The sequence below is a fragment of the Pteropus vampyrus genome, unplaced genomic scaffold (genome assembly GCF_000151845.1).
Source record: "Pteropus vampyrus isolate Shadow unplaced genomic scaffold, Pvam_2.0 Scaffold22, whole genome shotgun sequence".
Lineage (NCBI taxonomy): Eukaryota > Metazoa > Chordata > Mammalia > Chiroptera > Pteropodidae > Pteropus > Pteropus vampyrus.
The window spans coordinates 15,758,957-15,779,817 of NW_011888803.1; the positions used below are offsets into that span (position 1 = coordinate 15,758,957).

Sequence of the window (20,861 nt, forward strand, 5' to 3'; positions counted from 1 at the left end):
CTGGCTGCATAGAACTCACAACTCTCCCAGGCAGGGCTGTTCACGGAACTCACCACATCTTCTCTCCCCACGCCTCCTACAGGGTGCTTGGGCAGATGCTAGAGGCAGCTTCTTTATTTCTCCCAGTCCACCGCCCAACACCCGGGGTTCTGACTGGTGGTAGCTCTTATATGTAGATCCCATGCTCAGACGTGCTGGTGTGCAGTTTGGGTGTTTTTTTGTTGAGTTTTAGATGTTCAGCTATTGATTGTTTCAAGGGGAGAGATCTGGGGATGTCTCTCACTCTGCCATGTTTCCAAAATGCCTCTAATTACACACACACACACACACACACACACACACACACACACACACGTATGTATGTATGTATGTATGTATTTTTAGAGTTCTGTGATTTCTGAAATACTATGTTTCCCATGGAGTCTATTAGTCCCTATATATCCTTTTTCAAGGTGCTGATTTTCCTCAAATATCTGATAATTCTAGTCATACTTTCCTATTTAATGGTGAAGGATCAGGTTTATTCAGGACTGGTGGAGGCAATTTTCTCTGCTCTTGACTAATTGTGTCTAGCTTTTCTATCAGCCCCTCCCAGGAGTGAGAAGTATGACTGATAGCTCTACGTCAGTGAGTAAGGCTCATTGGCCAAAAGATTTTGCTTTTAGATGGAGTAACAGAAAGATAGCCATTAGGCTGGGCTCCCTCCAATCAAAATGTTAAATTGAGGAGAGCTTTGCTCTGGGGCACCCATAGCCATACTCAGTCTTAGTCCAGACACACACACACACACACACACACACACACACACACACACACACAACTTTAGTGTCCCTATTAAGCCTCTCTGTTTTCTGTAGGTGCAGCACAATTCCTGGCTCTGGGTAAAAATGCAATAATTGTTTTAAATGATCATATAATAGTAGCTTTTATGTATTTGCTTTTGAGAATTCACTACTTATTAAGTCATACTCCCTGTACCCAAACAACTAATAGTCTATCTTCTAATGGAAGAAACAGATGTGTAAATAAATCACAATAAAAAAGAGAAAAGTGTGACAGAATGTGTTTGTACAAAATGCTGGCTCTTGAGGAAGAGACATTAAGTCTGAACCAGAAGATGGGGGCGGAGGGTAGTGAGAGAGAGAGATTGAGAGAGAGAGAGAGAGAGAGAGAGAGAGAGAGAGAGAGAGAGAACTGCAGAGAGAAGGTGACAGTGCAGCTGCTGCCTCTGGAGCCAGGCTACTCAGATTTGAATCCTGCCTTAGTCTTACTGATTCCCTTTGGACACATTATCTCTTTGCCTGTTTCTTCCCGTGTAAAATGGGCATGTGATAATAGCCTGACTTCCTAGGGTGAAGATTAAATGAATTACTATACATAAAATGCTTCAAAGGAACATTTTATACATATTAGCTCATTATTACTGCTGTTATTTCTTGATGTGACCTTGAATGAGGGGTTCAATAGCCAGAGGATAGGAAGATAGTTATTGTTGGGAAAATAAGCATTGCGAGTACAGGCACGGTGGCATGAAAGTGCAGGCAAATTTACAGGGAGAATGGCTGAGTATGACTAGAATGCAGGTTCTAGGACATGTGCCAGAATAAAACTGGGAAGGAGCTAGACAGATCATAGGAGGCCATGGAAATGCACAGAGGAGCTGCTTAAACATCTCTTGTCATCATCTTTCTGGTTTGAGGTGCTGTGTGCTTGTGCATTTCACAAGTAAAGCAATTAATAGTTAGGAAATCTATAACTTATGTAAATTTAAAAACCGGTAGGGATTTTATAAAATAGGTGGTGTGGACAATTAGGAACTTCGAGGATAGAAATGTCTCCCTGAAGAAGACAGTCAGAGAGGTAACAAGGTTGAATATAATAAAATGAAAAACTTTATAGCCTGTGAGGGTGGGTTAGGTGGTCCTTTGTAAAAGGGTTTAAACTTGTAAGTAACTTGGAAATTCTGGAATTTGGTCCAATGCATGGAAGAGTTAGAAAGGAAGATTTGAGAAAGACATGAGGGTAAACTTTCTAATCATATAGAGCCCTCCTAAGATGTCTTGCCCTCTGAGGCAGTAGGAGTCCAGCCCCTGGAAGTGCCCAAGTGGAGGAAGGTTGCTGGATCATTGCCGACATGATGGGCCCATATCACCCAAGGTTTATATCAACTCCACGTGCCTCTACTTGCATGATCTCCAGGCCATGACTCATTTCTCAGTTTTTCCAGTTGCAGCCTCAACACCTTCTCTCTCACCTCTTTCCCCATCTATGTGGTCTCACTTTGCTCTAGAAATTTCAGTACTGAAGGGAAGCTTTGGCTCAATGCAGGCAAACAGGCTGAGGATGAGTCTCTAACACCATCTTGTTTGCCATACCAGTTATGTCTCCACAAGTGGGCCTGAAATTGCTTTAAAGTCTTTAGTCTGATGCTCACTGCCCTCTGATTACACATGGCCTGCATCTTTTCAAAGATCAAGGTATATTTCCTAATACCATTCAGGCTCTTTCTCTGCTTTCCTACAATATCTCTCAATCCGTTTCCTTAAAAGTCCCCACCCAACAAAGCTGGGGCACAACAGAAAGACAGCGCAAGTTGATTCACTCTTTCAAACCCAGCTCCCACTTTACCCATCTTGGTTTCTTGAAGGCCTTTGTCTGAGGAATAGAGCTGCTTTTTTTTTTATGGCTGCTATCATGCCTCTATCTAAAAGTTCCCATACCCTGCAGCCATTATTTTTCATTCTGGAGGCTTTTAAAAAGTCAAGTCTTATCCTCAGAGATTCACTGGTGCACAGCACAAAAGCAAGCATGGAAAGCTTCAAATGCTATTGCCTTGAACAGAAGCTTGGAGGCTTATAGAAGCCTTCAAAAAATAAAATTAAGTTGTATTTCCATAGGAAGGTAGAAAATCTGAGAAAACTGGAATAATGTCTCCCAAATCTGGCCAATGATCTCTGTTGAGGGGGGCCAATTTGCCCTGTGTTTTATGCTGGACTGGGCAAAATAAGCAGTGTGCACACAGAGCACTAATTGCTTCATTTATCCCTCCATTTAAGCCAGGGGAACATCAGAGCTTATTCAGCCTCAGAATGGAAAATTACATGTTGGAGAGAAAATAGCCACACTGAAGGAATGACAATGCAATTCAGGTTCCACTCGTTCACATATTTTATTTATCCAGTGAAGGAAGAAAAAAAGAAAAAGACAGAACATGAAGGAGAACAAATTCTGAGAGAATACCAAGGTCACATCTTCCATTTTCCTCAGTCCATTTAAATCCACAGATTAAATAAAAGTGCAAAGGGATGAGGCAAACATCTTACCGGAGAATAAAATGTCTTATTGGAGAAAGAAAACCCTTTTTAAGGTTAATATCTACTTGGGGGCTTCTTGTTTGAGAATGGCTTATTTTTGTCTTTATAAAAACATGGCAGCATCATATAAACTGCTGGGATTGGATATTTAAGGGTAGGTGGATGAAGGCTGCAACCGGGCAGCGCTCCTGGAGTCCAGGTCTGAAAGAACCCCACAGTGATGAGGCCCACAGAACATCGTAAACATCCTTGGGGGTGAGACATGATGACACATGGCAAAAAAGGAATCTCAAACATCGTAGTCCAGAATTTCCATTATACAGATGGAGAAACCGAGACTTGGAAAGTTAAATGATTTCCCCAAGGTCAGACAGCTAGTCAGTAGTGGGAACTCAAAGTTCTTGGCTTCTAATTCAGTGCTTTTGGACATTATGTAAATAAATAATACTCCCAACATTAACTTCTTTCCCAAGATTCTAACATTGGCAATTTTAGTTCTTTAAATTAAAACAAACAAACAAACAACAAAAAAAATAAAGAAAAAAAAGATTTATGGAGAACTCAGAAAAATTTATATCCAATCTCAAGAACCTCATGTTAAGCAGTTAAAAGACTAATGTTTCGGTCAAAACCAGGGAACTTCATTTTTCTAAGAACACATATGACGATATCTTACACGTAGTGAGACAGGAATGGAAAACAGCACCACAAAGGGAATATTAGAAAAACTAATATTAAAAATAAAATGGGCCACGTTAGCGATTGGTAGGCTGGTCTAAACTGTTCAGTGTTTTCCAATAACACGGAAAATGACACTAAGTCACAATCTATGAGAGAAGAGTGTCAGAGGACTCCCGGTGGGCACATAGAAGCACCCTCTAAGCAGCTAGGTGCCTGTGCAGAGGTTTACACATGGCATCCACCTTCACCAGAGCCACTGAGCTGAGCAAAGTTGAGCTCACGTCCTATACTGCCCACAGCTGAGCACAGCCCTGGGGCAAATCAACCCCAAACCTCCATCACTTCAAAAGCTGACCTGCTCCATTGTAACCATGTGCATAAATTAGAGAGGGGAGGACTTCGTGGGGGGATGGTTCAGGTTGCTGATACAGGTTGGACATTTTGAACCCTGGACAACGTGACTGGTATTTTCATTTCCCCTGGGCCTGGAGCTTTTGTCACGGGTGGGGTGTGAGCCTTGATGTCCGCGATTCGCTCTTTAAACTTTTGCTGCAGGAATTTTTCTTCTTTGGAGTAGTTTTTGGCAAACATCGACATCAGCAGGCACCCTGCCATGGATGTGCCCCCAATGCAGAAGAGCACAGCTCCTGCCAGCTTGCACATGTCAAGGGCTCCGTTAAATTGGACAGCATGTGTGTCGACCACCACAAAATCTGCTTCTCCAAAGGCTTCGATTTTGTGGGGCACAAGAAAGCCCACTGCCAGAACAGTCAGTCCGAGAATCACGAAGACTGTGCTGGAGATGAGTCCAACCTAGAGAAAGACACAATGAAGCAACACAGATAAGCGCAGTGCTTCAGCTTTCCCTGAGCCCTCCAGGGCAGGACTAGTCTTTTTTTTTTTGGCGGCGGGGAGTGAATTTTCCAGTCACCCCAAATTTCTATGCCTACATAATTTTCTGGTTAAAAAAAAGAAGGCGAAAAGAGGACCTTTCAGATATTAACGCCAACTAAAAACTGAAGTGTTGTCTTGATTTTTCCTTTGAGCTTTCAGTTTGTACAATGCTCCTTTTGCTCATTGTCTCATTTGGTCTTGAGGAAGAGAAAAATCAGCCTCAATATCTAGGAGCTGGCCTGACTCTATCCACTAGGCCTACATGTTGTTCAAAGTTGCCTGGAGCTCACAGTGAGGCCACGTTGTTCTCCTGTTGGCACAATCAGTCTCACAGAACATAACATCGGACAAGCTCATTTCTCTGCCCGTGATAAAATGATATTACTTTATCATTTTCTCTAAGCACAGACAAAAACAAGGTCACTGTGCAAAATATAAAATACCTAACACCTTCCCTCCCCGCTGCCTAATGTGAATGACTGTTGCTATTCTACCAATTATAGCATTGGTCTCCTTTTAGGCTGCCCTCCCTATAGACAAGATTAAGAAATCCACTCATAGAATTTTCCCTGACAATGCAAAGTGAACTCTTGTTCCCTTAAACCCTCCCCCAAATCACCCAACCAAAGCCTATAATATATCCTTTCTCACACTCCCTTATTGAAACACCACAGAAACTTCTATGTTGTTATCTCTCTCATTGTGATGTGTAACAAACTCAACTAGCTCAACTATGTATAGGTATGTCCTGGTGATTTTGGCTGGAAGATATTGACAATCTGTGTAACTACTCACTTCTTCCCCAAGGGGTAATTCCTGTCAATCAGGACAGTCTATTTGGACCAATCAAACTGCAAATTTGGATTTCTCATTTGCCAAAAAAGAAAAAGAAAAGAAAAGAAAAGAAAAAAAAACGAAAAGAAAAGAAAAGAAAATGAACCAGCCAATGAAGAAGGAACCATAATCACCAGTTTACAGGTGAGGAAATATAGCTTCACAAAGGGTAGTTCACCAGCCCAGGATGGACATCTAGCAAGTTGTAGGGGCAGGGCTAGAAGCCACAGATCTGCCCCCAGTCCAGTGCTCTTTCTCCTCTAACATGGAGCCATTTGGGCTTTACTTGTGCAGATAATGAGAAGTGTTAAGAGTAGCAGATGGAGATTACACTGCATCAGCTCAAGTTCTAATAAAATGTAACACTCTGAAGATGGAGGTAGTATATCATAGCACTTTAAATTCAGAGCTTTGGAATGAACAGACTCTGGCTTGGATTCTAGCATTGCCAACTAGTACTGAATTATATAAGGAAAGCCATCAATTTCCCCACCTACAAAATTATAATTTATAATAGTACTTACCTCATAGAGTTGTTGTAAGGACTAAATGAGACTATGCATGAAAGCACTTAGGCCTGTACCTGGTTAAGTAATACATTGTAATAAGTAGCTGTTATTATTTGGAAATGTACCTCTTGTAATATGCTACATTGGCAACTGCATTACTGCAATCACTCTGCACTTGGAATAAAAAAGAGCTATTATAGATGTTTATTTTTTAAATACATTTTAAATTTATTCCTGTTTCTAATTGCTTTTAGTTAGAGTAACAAGGTTGGAAAAATAACCAACTGCATAACACCATTCAATTTAGAATATTTAAAGTATGTTTAACTTATTTATTTATTAAATTCCAGGGTAATATACTAATAAAGCAGGTTTGGATAATAGAAGAAAAACATATTCCAAACCCATCACCTTAACAAAGGAGGAAGAGGAGAACTAGTATATTGAGTATTGTGAACCCCGAGAAAGACTATTATCTGCCAAGAAGGACTCCTTGTGATAAGTTGAGCTCAAATTCATAACCATAGTCTAGCAGCCATTGCTAGCAGAGGCCTCTCATGCATACTGCATTTCTGGAGAAAGCCATAGCTTGAGCTGTCAGCCTCCTGCACTATGCTTCTGCACAGTGTGAGCTGACCTTTATAAAGGAGTTCTTAGAATCATATTTTGACCAATATGAAGCCCGCCCTGTCCAATCAGAGCTGTGCAGCTGTATCCACATTTGCATCTTAACTGACCAATCAGAGCAGCTCCATAATGACCAATCAGAAGGGCAGTTCCGGACAATCAGGACAGTGCTATTTGGACCAAACGAACTGCAAATTTGGATTCCTCATTTGCAAAAAAAAAAAAAAAAGTTGTTTGTTTTTTTTTTCTGAAGAAATATTAAGTTTTCTAGAGCTTTCTGGATTTAAAAAAAAAAAAAAAAAAAAAAAGGTCCGATCAAGGATCAGGGTGGGTGCTTTCTTTATCCAAGCCAGCCTCCCCTTCCTCTCGGGGGAACATAATTTTGGTTTCCCCCAAAGGCTGAGTTTCCCTGGTTTGCAAACTGTTTTACTTGAATGAAGTTGCTCCTTTTGCCACCTCCCAGATTGAGGACTCTTGGTGGCACTGGATGGGTAGCAGTGACCTTTTGTTGACAGCATTTGTTATGACCTAGGCATAGTGCTAGGTGTAGTTTTCATTTTATCCTCACCAGGATCTTATGAGAAGTATTTTTATTCCAGTCAACCTGTAAGAAACTGAGTTTATAAGGTCAAAGAAGCATAGTTTAAGGTCTCATAGTTAGCAGGTGGCTTGACTAGGCTCTAACCCAGGTGTGCAAGATTTCTAAGCCCCATCCTTTTATTCTTCCATGATACTTCACCAATTGCTATTTTGCATATTATCTACCATTATATTTCTTTTATTGTAACAGAGATTTTGTTACCTTAAATGGACAAAATTCCATCATATAATATTGTAAAAAAAAAAAACAAAACCCTTAAATATAAACAAAAAGTCAATATAATGAAAAAAAACTATTTTACATAAGCTATAAGTAGTACAGGAAAAACTGGGTTATAAAATATAACATTTTGAATGAATTTCTTCCATTTTTCTAAAACTGGTGAATAAATTCACCTTCAAAGACTATCATTTAAAAATAACTTAAAAAGTGACTCACATTGGAAAATTCTGAATTCACCAACTAAATTAACTTAAATATCCATGGTGACATGCTTCATATGTCAATAAATTCATATGTCACTCCCTCAAGAACTGGCACTAATTCTCAAAAATTGAGGGCAGCAAAAATGTATCCATCTTAGTTTCTGAGGTTCTTAAGAGCAACTGAGGCCAATGCTCTTCATGTTCTATTTCTGTCTTGTCTTAGCACAGCTCTTGTTGTACTCAATAAATATTCCTGACTGACTAACCTAAACCACCAGACTGCCGAATATGGAGACAGGTGACTGATTCTCAGAACAGTCTGCTCCTCAACTGAGCAGTACTTTATAGATTAAAATCCACTCTTGGAATATCACTCAGAAGCTAAAAGGCAAACCACGACTTGCATATGGCAGAACTTCTGCTCACTTCAAGAACCGGAAAGTGGTTGGCCTCCCTGAATCTTCTTCCTTTTCCTTGGTATATCCGAATATCAGAGAGATGCCTGCCATCTGTGGAGGGGAGCATGATGTAATACATAGCTAACTCCAAAGATTCTGAAGGTGCAAAGCTAATGAGGATCTTCCAAGAAATGTGTACAAAGAGGGCCTCCAAATCTCTTAAAATATTTCAGGGAGAGCTTGGGATAGTAGGCATGAAGCAGCAATGATGGGATCAAAACTTCCCTACATTTTAACTTCCTGAGCACATAACGGAGGTGAGGAGGGATGTTGGGATATATCAGTGTAACCCTGGTACCATGTTGGATTTCAGAAAGAATAAAATATTTGAGGAGCAATCTGGGGCTGTGGGGTGATTAGATTAGATCAAAACCAGTAGAGAGAGAAGGACCACCTCAGGCTGAGACAAAGCATAAAGGCAGCAGCAAGGACAATTTTCGAACTGTAATTTCTGGTGACTCTCTTGGCTGCGGGGAGGATGTGCAAAAACCCAGTCCCTGCTATTGGAAAGGAGGACTGGATAGAAAGAACTTGGACTCCAGAATTTCTGCTGCTAGGGGTGACAAGCCAGTAACTGCTGTTATTTTGACCAACATCTCCTTCATTGTGTCTCTATGAGCTGATGATTTCTGAAAATGCAGTTTACTCCAATAAGCAGAACTGGCAGCAGTAGCAACACAGCTGTTCTGGCAGAGAGGAGGCAGTAATGACTGTTGGAAGCAAGAACTAGTGCGGCAGGGAAGAACAGCATGTGGGAGAAAATGCTGGATGGCGCTAAACGTGAAGGAGCCATCTGGGTTAGAGGTAATTCAGGGGGAGCACATCAAGAGTGAAGCCTAGCTTTTCTTCATTAGCCCGAGGGCTGCTGCTGACCTCTCTTTAGCAGTATCTGAGCTATGAGTGGTGTCACTTGCCAGCAGTGATGACAGATTCTAACTCATCTGTCCTGACTTTCTTGCTTGACCTGCTTTTAGGGACACTGTGCTTTACAAAGTCACAACCTATGCCAGGATGTGATCTAAGTCATTCCACATGCCTTACCTCCTACAGTCTCCATAGCCCCCCACCCCATCTCCCGTTCACCTGGGTAGTGGTACCAGTTATCCCACATTAGCTCTTCTATTTTTCAGAGGCTCTGTCCCTTCAGCACGTGAACACATTTAATTGTTTCCATATTCAAAACCTATTCTAGATCCCTGTGTTCCTCTCTGGCTACTGCTTGAACTCATTCTTAACCTGGATAACCAAGCTTGGTCATCCATGATATCACTGAAATTGCTCTCTCCGAGGTTACTAATGACCTCCTAATTGTTGAATCAAATGTGATTTTCCTTTTCTTAACTCATTTGAATGTTCCGCATTTATGTTAAACACTCATGCTTTCTTAAAACACTCACCTATTGTTATCCCTGACACGACTCTTTTCTCTTTCCATATCTACCTGTTTAATAACCCACTCTCAACCTGCTTTGACAGACATTGTTCTCAAATTATTGGTGTTCTTCAGGGTTCCGCCCTCGACTCACACCTTTTGTTCAGTATGTTGTCTCTATTGTTTAATCTGTGGCTGCAGTTTCAACTCCCACCCATATATCAAGAATTCCAAATCTCCAACTCCAGCCTAAATCATTCTCTTGGGCTCTAGTCTCATATTTCTGACAGCCAATAGGAGGATCTACACAAAAATATCCCAAAGGCCCATCAAACCCAAACTATTCAAAATGGTACTCCTTCTTTCCTGCATAATTTTTCCGTTTCCTGCCAGTTACCCATTCACTGAGTCTTTTCTCACATTCATAGTCAATAGATAATTAAATCTTATTGATTCTACCTCATAAAGCTCTCTTGAATCTTGTCTCTCCTGTCCATCACCACGACCACTCTAATAGTGCAGATCATTGTTATATTTTGCTCTGATCATCACAATAGCATTCTGATGGTCTCCCTTGCTAGTCTCATCTTTCTTTATTCATCTTTCAAGTACTATCTGAGAATATGTTTAAAAACAGAATGAATACCACGCGGGTTTTCTTAAGAGACTTCTATATCTGCTTTCATTTCTAGAATAAAACCAGCTCCTTAATATCCAACAAAACTCTGAAGAGAGATCTAAGATATAAGTTTAAATTCTGACTTGGCTTGCTGAGGAAACTGGAGAGATCAGGATAGACAGGAGGAAGGTCTTGGAAGAAAAGAGAGGAACAAGAATCACTGTCACTTTTAGTAAGGTTACGGAAAAGAGAGTCTTGCCTTGTACCTAGTGGCTTCTTAAATGGGTTGAGAGAAAGATAAGGAGGATAACCCTGAGGTGGAAAGACTGACTGAGAGAAGACTGTTCTCACTAGTTCATACCTGCCATACTGAGGCTGTTTGCTGCACAGACGTTCAAGTGGCAACAGCCTTAGTCGGAGTCTGGTGCAAGGATAAGAAAGAAAAATTACACCTTTGGCAGCAACAGTGGTGGCAGGGGTAGGTAGGGCCATGTCACATAGAGTTTTGCATATGGCAGCAGTTGTAGGCACTGGGATAAATTACTGAGGCAACCATTCAGTAATCCAGAACCTGTGAGGCACAGAGAATGTGTGTAATATTGCGTGTATGTGTATGTGTGTGAGATAACCTCCCCAAGAAAACCTAGACTTATTATTATCTTGCCCCCTCACTGTACTTAAACTGGAAGATTTTAGAGAATTTTTTGTTTCACTGCTCTTCAAAGTCTTCTGCGATCTTGCTCTTCTATGCATTCCAGCATTCCTCTCTTGACTCCTCTCCTGCAACTTCTAAACTTCTACCCAAGCCATACTGAACTGTTTGCAGTCTCCTGAACGTACTGTCTTCTCTCACAACTCAATGCTTTTGCAATGCTTTCTTTCTGTTGGGTGTCCTGTTCCTGCTTGTTCACAGGTGATCTCTTCTGTGGAGCTATTTCTTCCCCAGGCTGCATCAGGTCCTCCTCACCCCCAAACTCTGTGCTCCCAGTAAGTACTATGACTGCCTTAGAGGGAGTGTTTATCATGTTGGGTTGTAATAATCTGTGTACATGTCTATGTTCCTTATTTGTGAACTCCTTCAGGTCAAGGCTGTATCTTGAAGAATAGCGTCTTATTCACAATTGAATCCCAGAGACTACCACATAGCCTTGTGCATAGTGGACATAGAAACGCTTATAGAAAGAAAGAATAGCACTGTAAAGATAGATGCTATGTAGATCCATGTGACAGAGCAAAGATTCTAACGCAGGCCTGTTTGATTCCAATCTTGATTCTCATTAAGCCCCTCCATGCCGCACATTGCTAAGGAGCTGGAGGTGAGTTCTCTAACACAGTGATTCTGAGGTTATTCAGGTTGACTGTAGTGTTCTAAATGCCCAGTCTATGGTTTAATGATTAGGATATGATTCTGGGATTTGGATGTGGCTGGAATATAATCTCTACAAGACCATGGACTTTTGCCATTTTTTTTTTTTTTTTTTTGCCCTCTGAAGTAGGTTCACCACAACAGGGATACATACTTTTGGATCTTATTTATATAAATGAAAGAGAGAAAATATTGAAATCTGAATTCTCAAGTTGGTAATTTACTGTGAATGCTTTATTTTAAATCTATACCGATATATTATTTGATGAATTTATAGCATTGCAAATCACATAACCACCAGTGCTTTGAATCCACACGAATGCTGACAGTATTCTGTATGTCAGTGGCATTTTAGGCTCTTGGCACAACAGATCTGTCAAGCAAATATTTGTTTTTTTGACACATGCTGAAGCAACCACCCACTTATGTGGGTAAATACAAGATGTGCCAAGCTTGGCTATTATTTCATTGATCCAGGCCAGTAAGTATTCATCAGAAATGACATTTCTACAGGGCAAAGATGATGGCTTGACCAATTTTAAAACAGAGCACGTGACACTAGTAAGATTTCGAATTAACACAGGTTTTGGATAATCTATGTTAACAACTATGTTACCCAATACTTTATTTATTAACTAGATTTCCAGTTTTATTTCCATTTCAGAACTCAATGTCCCATATGGCATCTAGTAATGGTAACTATTACATTGAATGCTTATTGAATGCATACCAGACATTATTCTAAGCTCTTTGTAAATATTATCTTTGATCCTCACAACTTTATGTTTTAAGTACTGTAGGTATCACTGTAAGAGTCCCATTAAGATCAATTACTTGCCTGTAGTTGAAGAGCTATTAAATGAAAGAGCTGAGATTTGAACCATGCAATTTGAGGACAGAGTCCATGCTCATAATTATTATGCTACATTGTCTCTTGTTATACTATTGCCAATAGATTGCAAATTTATGTCAATATCATTGTAAAAAATTCTGAGTTCTTTGGGAGAAAGTCAAGATGATTGGAAACCCCAGAGGCACAGAATGTTAGAGCTGGAGGAGACCTGAGACAGGCTCAGCATTCCTTCCTGAATCCTCAGCCTTTTCTTGATTTCTAAATGTTGGAACGTCCCAATGCCCTTTTCTATGTCCCTACTCTCTTCCTAGGTGATTTTATCTAGTCTAGTGCCTTATATACATTCTATATACTAATGACTCTCAATCCATGAGCTGCAGATCAGTATATTTAAATTGCCACTAGAGATCTTCACTTACATGTCTAACAGGCATCTTTAGTGTAACATGGCCAGAATCAAACTCTTGGTTCCTCACTCAACCCACTTTTCTCCCAGTGTTTCTCCATCCCAGTAAATGATAACGTCATTCACTAAATAGCTCAGGCTGCAAGACTTGGAGCCATCTCCACTAACATCTTAATCGAAGCCACCACCATCTCTTGATGGGGTACTTTAAAAGCTTCCTAAATAATCTAGCTGCTTCTACACTGTCCTTCTATAACCTATTTTCTGTACAGCAGCCAGAATTATCCTGTTAAAATATTAGTTAGATCATGTCACTCCTCTGCATAAAATGTTCACATGGCTTCTCATGTCTCAAGGTAAGAGCCAAAGTCCTCACTATCATTTACAAGGCTCAACATAAATCATCTGTGCCCTGTTCTTTTTCTGAATCCATCACCTTTCTTTTTCCCTCCTCTCATTCCACTTTGATCAGACTGTGCCTCTCGCTATTTTTCAAACACACCAAACTTGTTCACATTTCAGAGCTTTTGGACTTGCTATTTTCCCAGCCTAGAATGATCTTCAGCCAAATAATTTAATGGTCTACTTCCTCAGTTCACCCTGGTATTTGCTCTAATGTCATCTCCTCTGAAAGGCTTTCACTGACCAGCATATATAAATACCAGTCCTCCATCACTCCCTATCCACTTATCCTAATTTACTTCTCTTCATTGCACTTGTCACTACCTGACATTCTATTATGTGCTTTGCTTGTTTATGGTCTGTTTCTCATGATTGTAATTTCCATGAGGGCAAAGACTTTTCTTCTCCTGTTTACCCCTTTAATCTCTAGTACTTTGCAACTTTTTCACACAGAATAGGTGCTCACTAATTACATGTTGCATGACTGAACACATTGTTTAATGAGGCTCCTGCATTTGAGGAGGTTGAAGCCCACAGAGCTGCATGATCACATAGCTGGTAGAGGTAGAGTTGGTATACTGTATTAAGTCTCAGCATTAACTCTCTCTAAATACTCAATTATTTATTTTTAATAATTGTAATTTGTCAAGTGATACTTAGCAAGCTTATAAGGGAAGCTGAAAGCATATTATGTTTTGTTTATGGATGGCTTCACAGTTGGTGAATTTAGTGGCACATTAATAATACTAGCAAAAATAATAATAATGGCATTATTATTATTTATGTTTAACCTACAAATCAAAAATTATTCTGTGCTTAGAGGCTTTCTTCAGCCCATAGTTTATATTCTCCTTTCCTAAGGGAACAAAACTACATTTAGTTTTGATGCATACACAGAGTTCTAAAACTCTCAGTTCTCTGCAGCTGTAGTACTTAGTAAATCCAATAACTGTTACATTTCCTGCACGAAACACATGCTGTAGACTTACCTTCCAGAATACTGAGCTCCACCTGTTTGGTGATCTCTGGATCTGGAAATCATCCTCATACTCCCAGATTGAGGTGGTACAGTCTTCATAAAACTGATGCAGGTAGGAGCGGACTCCATAGCGTTGGTACCCGCCCTCGCCAGCAGCCTGTGCCTGTTTGGACCCACAGACGTTGCTGCAAGAATTCATCCTTCCTGGCTGAAATGATAACATTCACATGCATCAGCCCCAGGGGCTCTGGCCTCAGGATCAAAGGCTTATTAAAGGTAAACACCAGGCTAAGTAATGTCAGCTATTTGAACAATGTTCTTTTCTTAAGAGAAAAGACACTTTTCAAGACCTGTCTTTCTTATACAAAATTTCTAATACAAAATTTCCTTAACTACTCAATGACTAGAACTGGTTCTCCATAAATAAAGTGAGACATAACAGCACAGCTCACTTAAATTATGCAAAAATTTAACCATAAAGTATATGAGAAATGTCAATAAAGAAGCTGAGATTTCATTGTCTTGACAAGAAATCTTTAAACCCTTAGAATCTAGTAGTCTTTACACTTACATGTTAAAGATTTAGGCAGGCACTTATTCTCTACAGATGGAATTTGTCTTGAACTAGCCTCTCAGATGCTTAACTATGTTCCCTTGTGCAAACTACATGATGTTATCCTTAGCAGTTTGAAATTCTGCCTTTGAATCTCATGTATCTTGCTCTAACATTTTAACTAATTGTCAAGTTCTACAGAAGCTTTATTAAAAAGCTGCTGAACAACTTATGCTTCATGCTTTACTAATCTTAAATGGCTTGGTCAATAATTTACACCCCACTAACTCTAACACCAGATATTTCAGTAATTATTTGTGGTTACATCTGTTCAAGTGGGATGCTAAAGTATAATGTAAAGAGTATACCCAGCCTTTTATTATTTTCCATGAGGTGTCTAGTATAAATAAGAGTTCGGAGAACTCTTAGGTGGGTAGTTTGGAGAACTGCCTGCTTCTTAATTTGATCTAATCACTACCTTAGAGAAAAGCATTTGGTTGTTAATTCATGGTTTAAAAAAGGAGTTACTGAGGGACAGCATTTTTTGTAAGGAAATTCTCGGTTATTCTCTGTTCTTTGGTTTTCTGATCTCCAACAAGTGATTAATATGTAGCCAGAGACATGAAATATTTACTTGGATTTTTCAATTATCTTCTAGATCAGTGGTCCCTAATCTTTTTGGCACCAGAGACCAGTGCTCTTATGAGAATCTAATGTCTGATGATCTGAGGTGGAGCTGAGGCAGTGATGCTAGCTCTGGGGAGCAGCTGCAAATACAGATGAAGTTGCGCTGGCTCCATGCTGCTCGCCTCCTGCTGTGCAGCTCATTTCCTAACAGGCTACTCACGTTCCGTGGCCTGGGGGTTGGGGACTCCTGCTCTAGATGGTTCTCCCTGTGTGGACATTTCCCATTGAACCAGGTCTTCCTAGGGGTTGTGCTATAATCCAGGCTAACAGAAGACATATTAAATGTTTCCAATTACTTATCAAGAAAGCAATTAGTTAAGTAAATTTACAAGAAAAAATTAATCTAAATTTCTGTCAAGTGCCCTCATGTAGCCACATAGTTTGGTTGGATAGAATCATGGGGCTAAAATCAAAGTTGAAGCCAGGGATAGTTAGCATTTTCTTATCCCATAGCCAAAAAGTGAACCCGTAAGAATATTTTGTAAATGTGTGCCCTTGGCCACAAATAGGTTTTGGTAGAAAATGTAGTCAAATTCAGGAAAATATGGCCCTAACTTAAAAAAAAAAAATGATGAAAGAGGTGCTAAAGATAGTGACAATAACCTCATCTTTTTAAGGGTTGGTTAAAATTACATTTAGTGTCTACCTCCCGGTGCCTGTGTCTTCTTCCTGTTTCAGGGATAGCCATCATCTAAAGACATCAACCAGGAGGGGAGAGTAGGGGATGCAACCTTTTTAACTTTTAAACATTTTGGAGGAATATTATTTCATTTAAAAATCACAATTTTAGAATGTACTTTGCCTGCTTAGAACAGTAAAGTCTGATGGATCAAATTCTTTTGTTAACCTAGTCTTCATATTTTAAATGATAAGATGACCTCTTTAGAATCTTTTATTTAATAGTTATACAATAAAGATGATTAATAAGGGCCTATTACTAGTGACATATAAGTAGAATAATTTTAAAGGTATAATCTAGTAGACTTTAAAAATATTCTAATATAATTTTGGTCAAAGGGAGATAAGATTATTATTACTAATTCTGCTTTGCCATTGAAGAAACTGAGGCATAGAAAAATCATTTGCTAAAGATTATACCATGAGTCAGGAAGCAGATGAAACATGACAATTAATACATGGACTGAATCACATACTTGGATAATCAGAACCAACTCATCCAAATATATATTTTCAGATTTTCTATAAAGCATCAGAGACTTCAACATAAAAAAGGACAAAAATAGATATGATAGGAGTAAAAAAAATTCCTCATAGCAACAGTAAGAGTTATTTTTCTTAGATGTTGAAGTCATTCTTTCTTAAGATTGAGCTTTCATGCAGAGCAGTACTGTGTGACATACTGTAGTCACTCCCTGCACAGCTCATTTCTGGCACACCAAATTAACCATTTCTGCTTTATAGGATCAGACTCAGGAGTCTAACTTTGGCAAACACAATATGGGAAAAATCATAAGAGAGACAAAGTGTCATAAAACAAATATTTTTGAGGCAGAGTGGTAGAAGGCTCTACTCTAAGTCAGAATGGATTTTTAGTGATGCTAGATACATTCTAGAAAAGGAATCCTAATGAGCCTTATTTTCCCCTTCATGCACAAGAACACAGCCTGCACTGTGCTAACCACATAGAGCAGAGAATGGCCTCTCATTAGTTGGTCATCTGCAACTTACTGATTATGGCCTCTCAGGCAAGCTCATTAACCTCTCTGGGTTCATCATCCTTAAAATAAGATGGTTCATCATTCATAAAATAAAATGGACCAGATAACCTCTAATTCCTTCCGAGTGTAGTTTTCCAAGAGTCTTGGCTATGAATCTACAGAATAAGTCAATTATTTTTGTTGGATAAACAAGTGGGTTTAATGATCTCCCACCTCCTTCCACACCCTCATTGATTGATTGTCACTGCTTTATTATTGTATGTATGAAACTTCAGTTTAAAAGAGCATATAAGCTACTAACTAGGTTACTTGGTATTAAGTAAAGTGAATGGTTGTATATCGTTTATTTTGTTTAATAAGTTAACTTCAGTATCATGTATGTTGCCTAAAACAATAGTTCTTGGGAGTTTTAGAGGTTCATACGACTTCCCAAACATATTACTTGTTGGGATTTACGCCTAGATGAGAATGATCACTTGAAAAAAACATAAAATTTAAAATACAACATATTAGAGTGAGAATTTTCCAGCTACAAAATCTCTCAACAGAGTTATATTCTTCATAGGGGAGCCAGTAACTTTTTGCCCCAATATAGAAAATGTGACAGTAAATTGGAATCTACTTGGTTGATTGACACCTCCAGTGTCATAAAGAGGATACATGAGGTCACATAATAAAGTCACTTTAAAAGTTGGGTAATTATTATACAATAAACTAAGTTTGAGAAGAAATGGTAGATATGCCAAAGGTTTTTTAGCTTGGTTCAGCATTTACTTAATGAGAAAGGTTTCATGAGATTTCTGACGTTTGTATTTCAATAACTATAGTAGTAGCAGTAGCAAAAACAGTAATGTTAAATATATGAGTGTTGTTAAGTGACAGATCCTGGAGAGCTCCTTTTTTTAGAGAACTTTAACATTCCAGGAAGTGAATAATGGAGGTAGGGGTGAGTGAAAATATTTTTCAATATTGTACTTAAATGAGTCCTGTGAGCATTTATTTTATAAACATTCTAGTGGAACCTGTGGCAACCTCACTGCCAGCATGGCCATCATGTTGAAGTGAAAGCAACATTAGTGTCTGGTTGTTTGGTCAATCCTGAAGAGGCAGTTGTTTTCATTCTCCCTGAAGGACATTCTAGGTGCTGATAAGTGAAGATCCATCCGTGTGTGTGTGTGTGTGTGTGTGTGTGTGTGTGTGTGTGTATGTGTGTGTGTGTTTTAAATAATCTGTCTATGGTACATATCTCAACTGCATGCACTATTATACATTAAATGCATATTCAGTTCTTAGCAACACAGCACACATATCATACCCCATAAACCCATAGGAGAAAATGAAACCTTAACTCCTCTCGCAAGGTCTTCTGAGAGGCTTTCTGCAATCAACATATTAAATATCAACCCTCTATCGCTCTCTATTTCCTTGTCCAGATTTGTTTGTCTTCACAGCACTTGTTAACTACCTAATACACTATTATGTGGCTTATTTGTTTGTGGTCTGATTGACCATGTATATGATAGACTAGAAGCTTCATAAGGTCAGGAACTTTTTCTGTCCTGTTTATTACATTGATCTCAAGCATTTTGAAACTTCTTATACAGAGTTTTACATGGGTTGGAGTGGGTGATGGCCTGAGTGGTCTTTCATTTTTCATCCCTCTGTTCTTTCAGCATTTTTAAAGTGCTGATTATGTGCTAGATTATGTGAGATGATGGTTACAATGAGTGGGGCACAGTCTGCTCTCAATGGACTCTTGGATTAGAAGGAGAAACACTCATGAAGCACTAAGTGCAATAGAAGGGGCACCAAAATGAGGAATTTGCAGCAGGAAGAAGTACAAACATTGAGAATTCTTGAACAATTCCTCTATTCGGCAAACAAACCCATACATGTGTTACCGTGATCTCTCTGTGCACTAATATAGGGTAGTATCAATTTGTTGAAAATTTGAATTTGTTAAATATGTGCAGTTACTTTTTTATTTGAAAAATGTTCATAGCTAAGAAAACAGAAATAAGTCTTTATGCCTCATGAAACACTAATAATACCACAGACTTTATACTATTTGTCTTCATGATCTCCTTGAGCAAAGAGAGGCAGAACACTGAGGCACAAAAAGGAGGAGTGTTTTCTCAGGGCTCTGTGTGTGAGTCAGTTATGAGGCCAGGCACAGGCCCTGTTCTGTTTGTTTTATTTGAAATATCATTCAATTTTCATGCTGCTTTTCTCTCCCATAAAATCATTTTGAGATAATGAGAGCGAAGTTCCCATTAGAGCTACTTTTCTACAGGGCCAGTGGTGCAAGGTATAGGCACATAGCTGAATTAGACCATTTATTCAACACCAAACCAAAAGGGCAATTCACTTAAAAGACTCAGACTCAAAGTGGGTGCAGGAAGGCATGAAAGCCTGCTAACAGCTTTTTCATTTTTAAATCAGGCATTCTGGAATTATGTAAGCATGACCTTAAAACTTGAAAATGTGTTTCTACCAATGGATTATTTCAGAGATATTTTATTTTCCTGGAGAAGTGGTAGAGATTGTGGCTCTAAATTATGAGCTTTTTTGGAATCCTCTAAGTCAGTGGCTGTGCAGCCACCATATAGTTTTTAAACGAGGGGTAATGATATGCAATTATCTTACTACTTCAAGATGTATTTTTTAAGTAAGGTATGTAAAGTCCAAAACCAAAATGAGAAGAACCCATATTCTATTTAAATTTCTTCTTTATATACATCCAGATCACAAAGTGCTTATAAATCTACATGTGACAAGGTTTGAGTCTTACCTTCAAAGTCCTCCTTTTCCCCTTTTTGTTGTTTACTCTTTGACCTTTCTTTTTTAACGACACATTCTTCAGTCCTATTTAAGAAAAACAACTCTGCAGAATGTGATCTGGACAAAAACATAAATTTCATAACCCATTCTCATAAGGCTAAAGAATCACTTTTATGTTGACAAAAACATTGACGAAGGACTTCTTGTTCAAGAGCAGAGATAGTTTTCTAAATACAAAAGTATAACATATTTTGTAACTTTTTAATGGGTTCTTATGAGAGTTTATAGAGACAATATAAATGAAAAGGGATCTGTAAATTATAATAGCCTATGCAAACATTATTCTTATTTTGATATAATTATGTCCCATGCAGTCAATAATACCAGCTAGACTGATCCATTTATATTCCCAAAATTTTAACTAAAAAGATTGCTTGCTTCCTAGATATTCTAGAATTGATCTATTTGGTGCCTGTTTCATTTTATTATAAAATAAATAAATCTTATAGTCATTGCATTTTCTGATCTATTTATATGTGTTTTAGACTTATTGAGGCTCTTTGGATGATTTACTCATTAGATTGATTTTCACTCCTATATCTATTTTCTTCCTATCGTGATCATTTGCATCAGCCTAAGAAAACCAGGTGCTCATGCAAGATTTAATTAAAAAGCCATTGCCAGCTATAGAGCTATTAGTTTCCTATATTACTCTAGTCATGTGAAATAAAATAACTAGGGTCATATTTTTCAAGAGGTCATTAAGAATTCTTTCTGCCGAACAGTTCCCCATCCATTTGCAGGGGAATCTCAAAGACCTG

The 20,861-nt window shown here is 38.8% G+C and overlaps 1 protein-coding gene across 1 annotated transcript; it reads right to left on the reverse strand.

Moving 5' to 3' along the window:
* Positions 1-1,682: 1,682 nt before the first annotated feature.
* NRSN1 (neurensin 1) lies at positions 1,683-20,444 on the reverse strand. The gene is made up of 2 exons (XM_023528127.1): positions 14,351-20,444; positions 1,683-4,808 (listed from the first exon to the last, which is right to left on the reverse strand). Exons 1-2 carry the CDS (start codon positions 14,561-14,563, stop codon positions 4,410-4,412), a joined length of 612 nt encoding a protein of 203 aa, XP_023383895.1. The 5' UTR covers positions 14,564-20,444; the 3' UTR covers positions 1,683-4,409.
* Between the last annotated feature and the right edge of the window lie 417 nt (positions 20,445-20,861).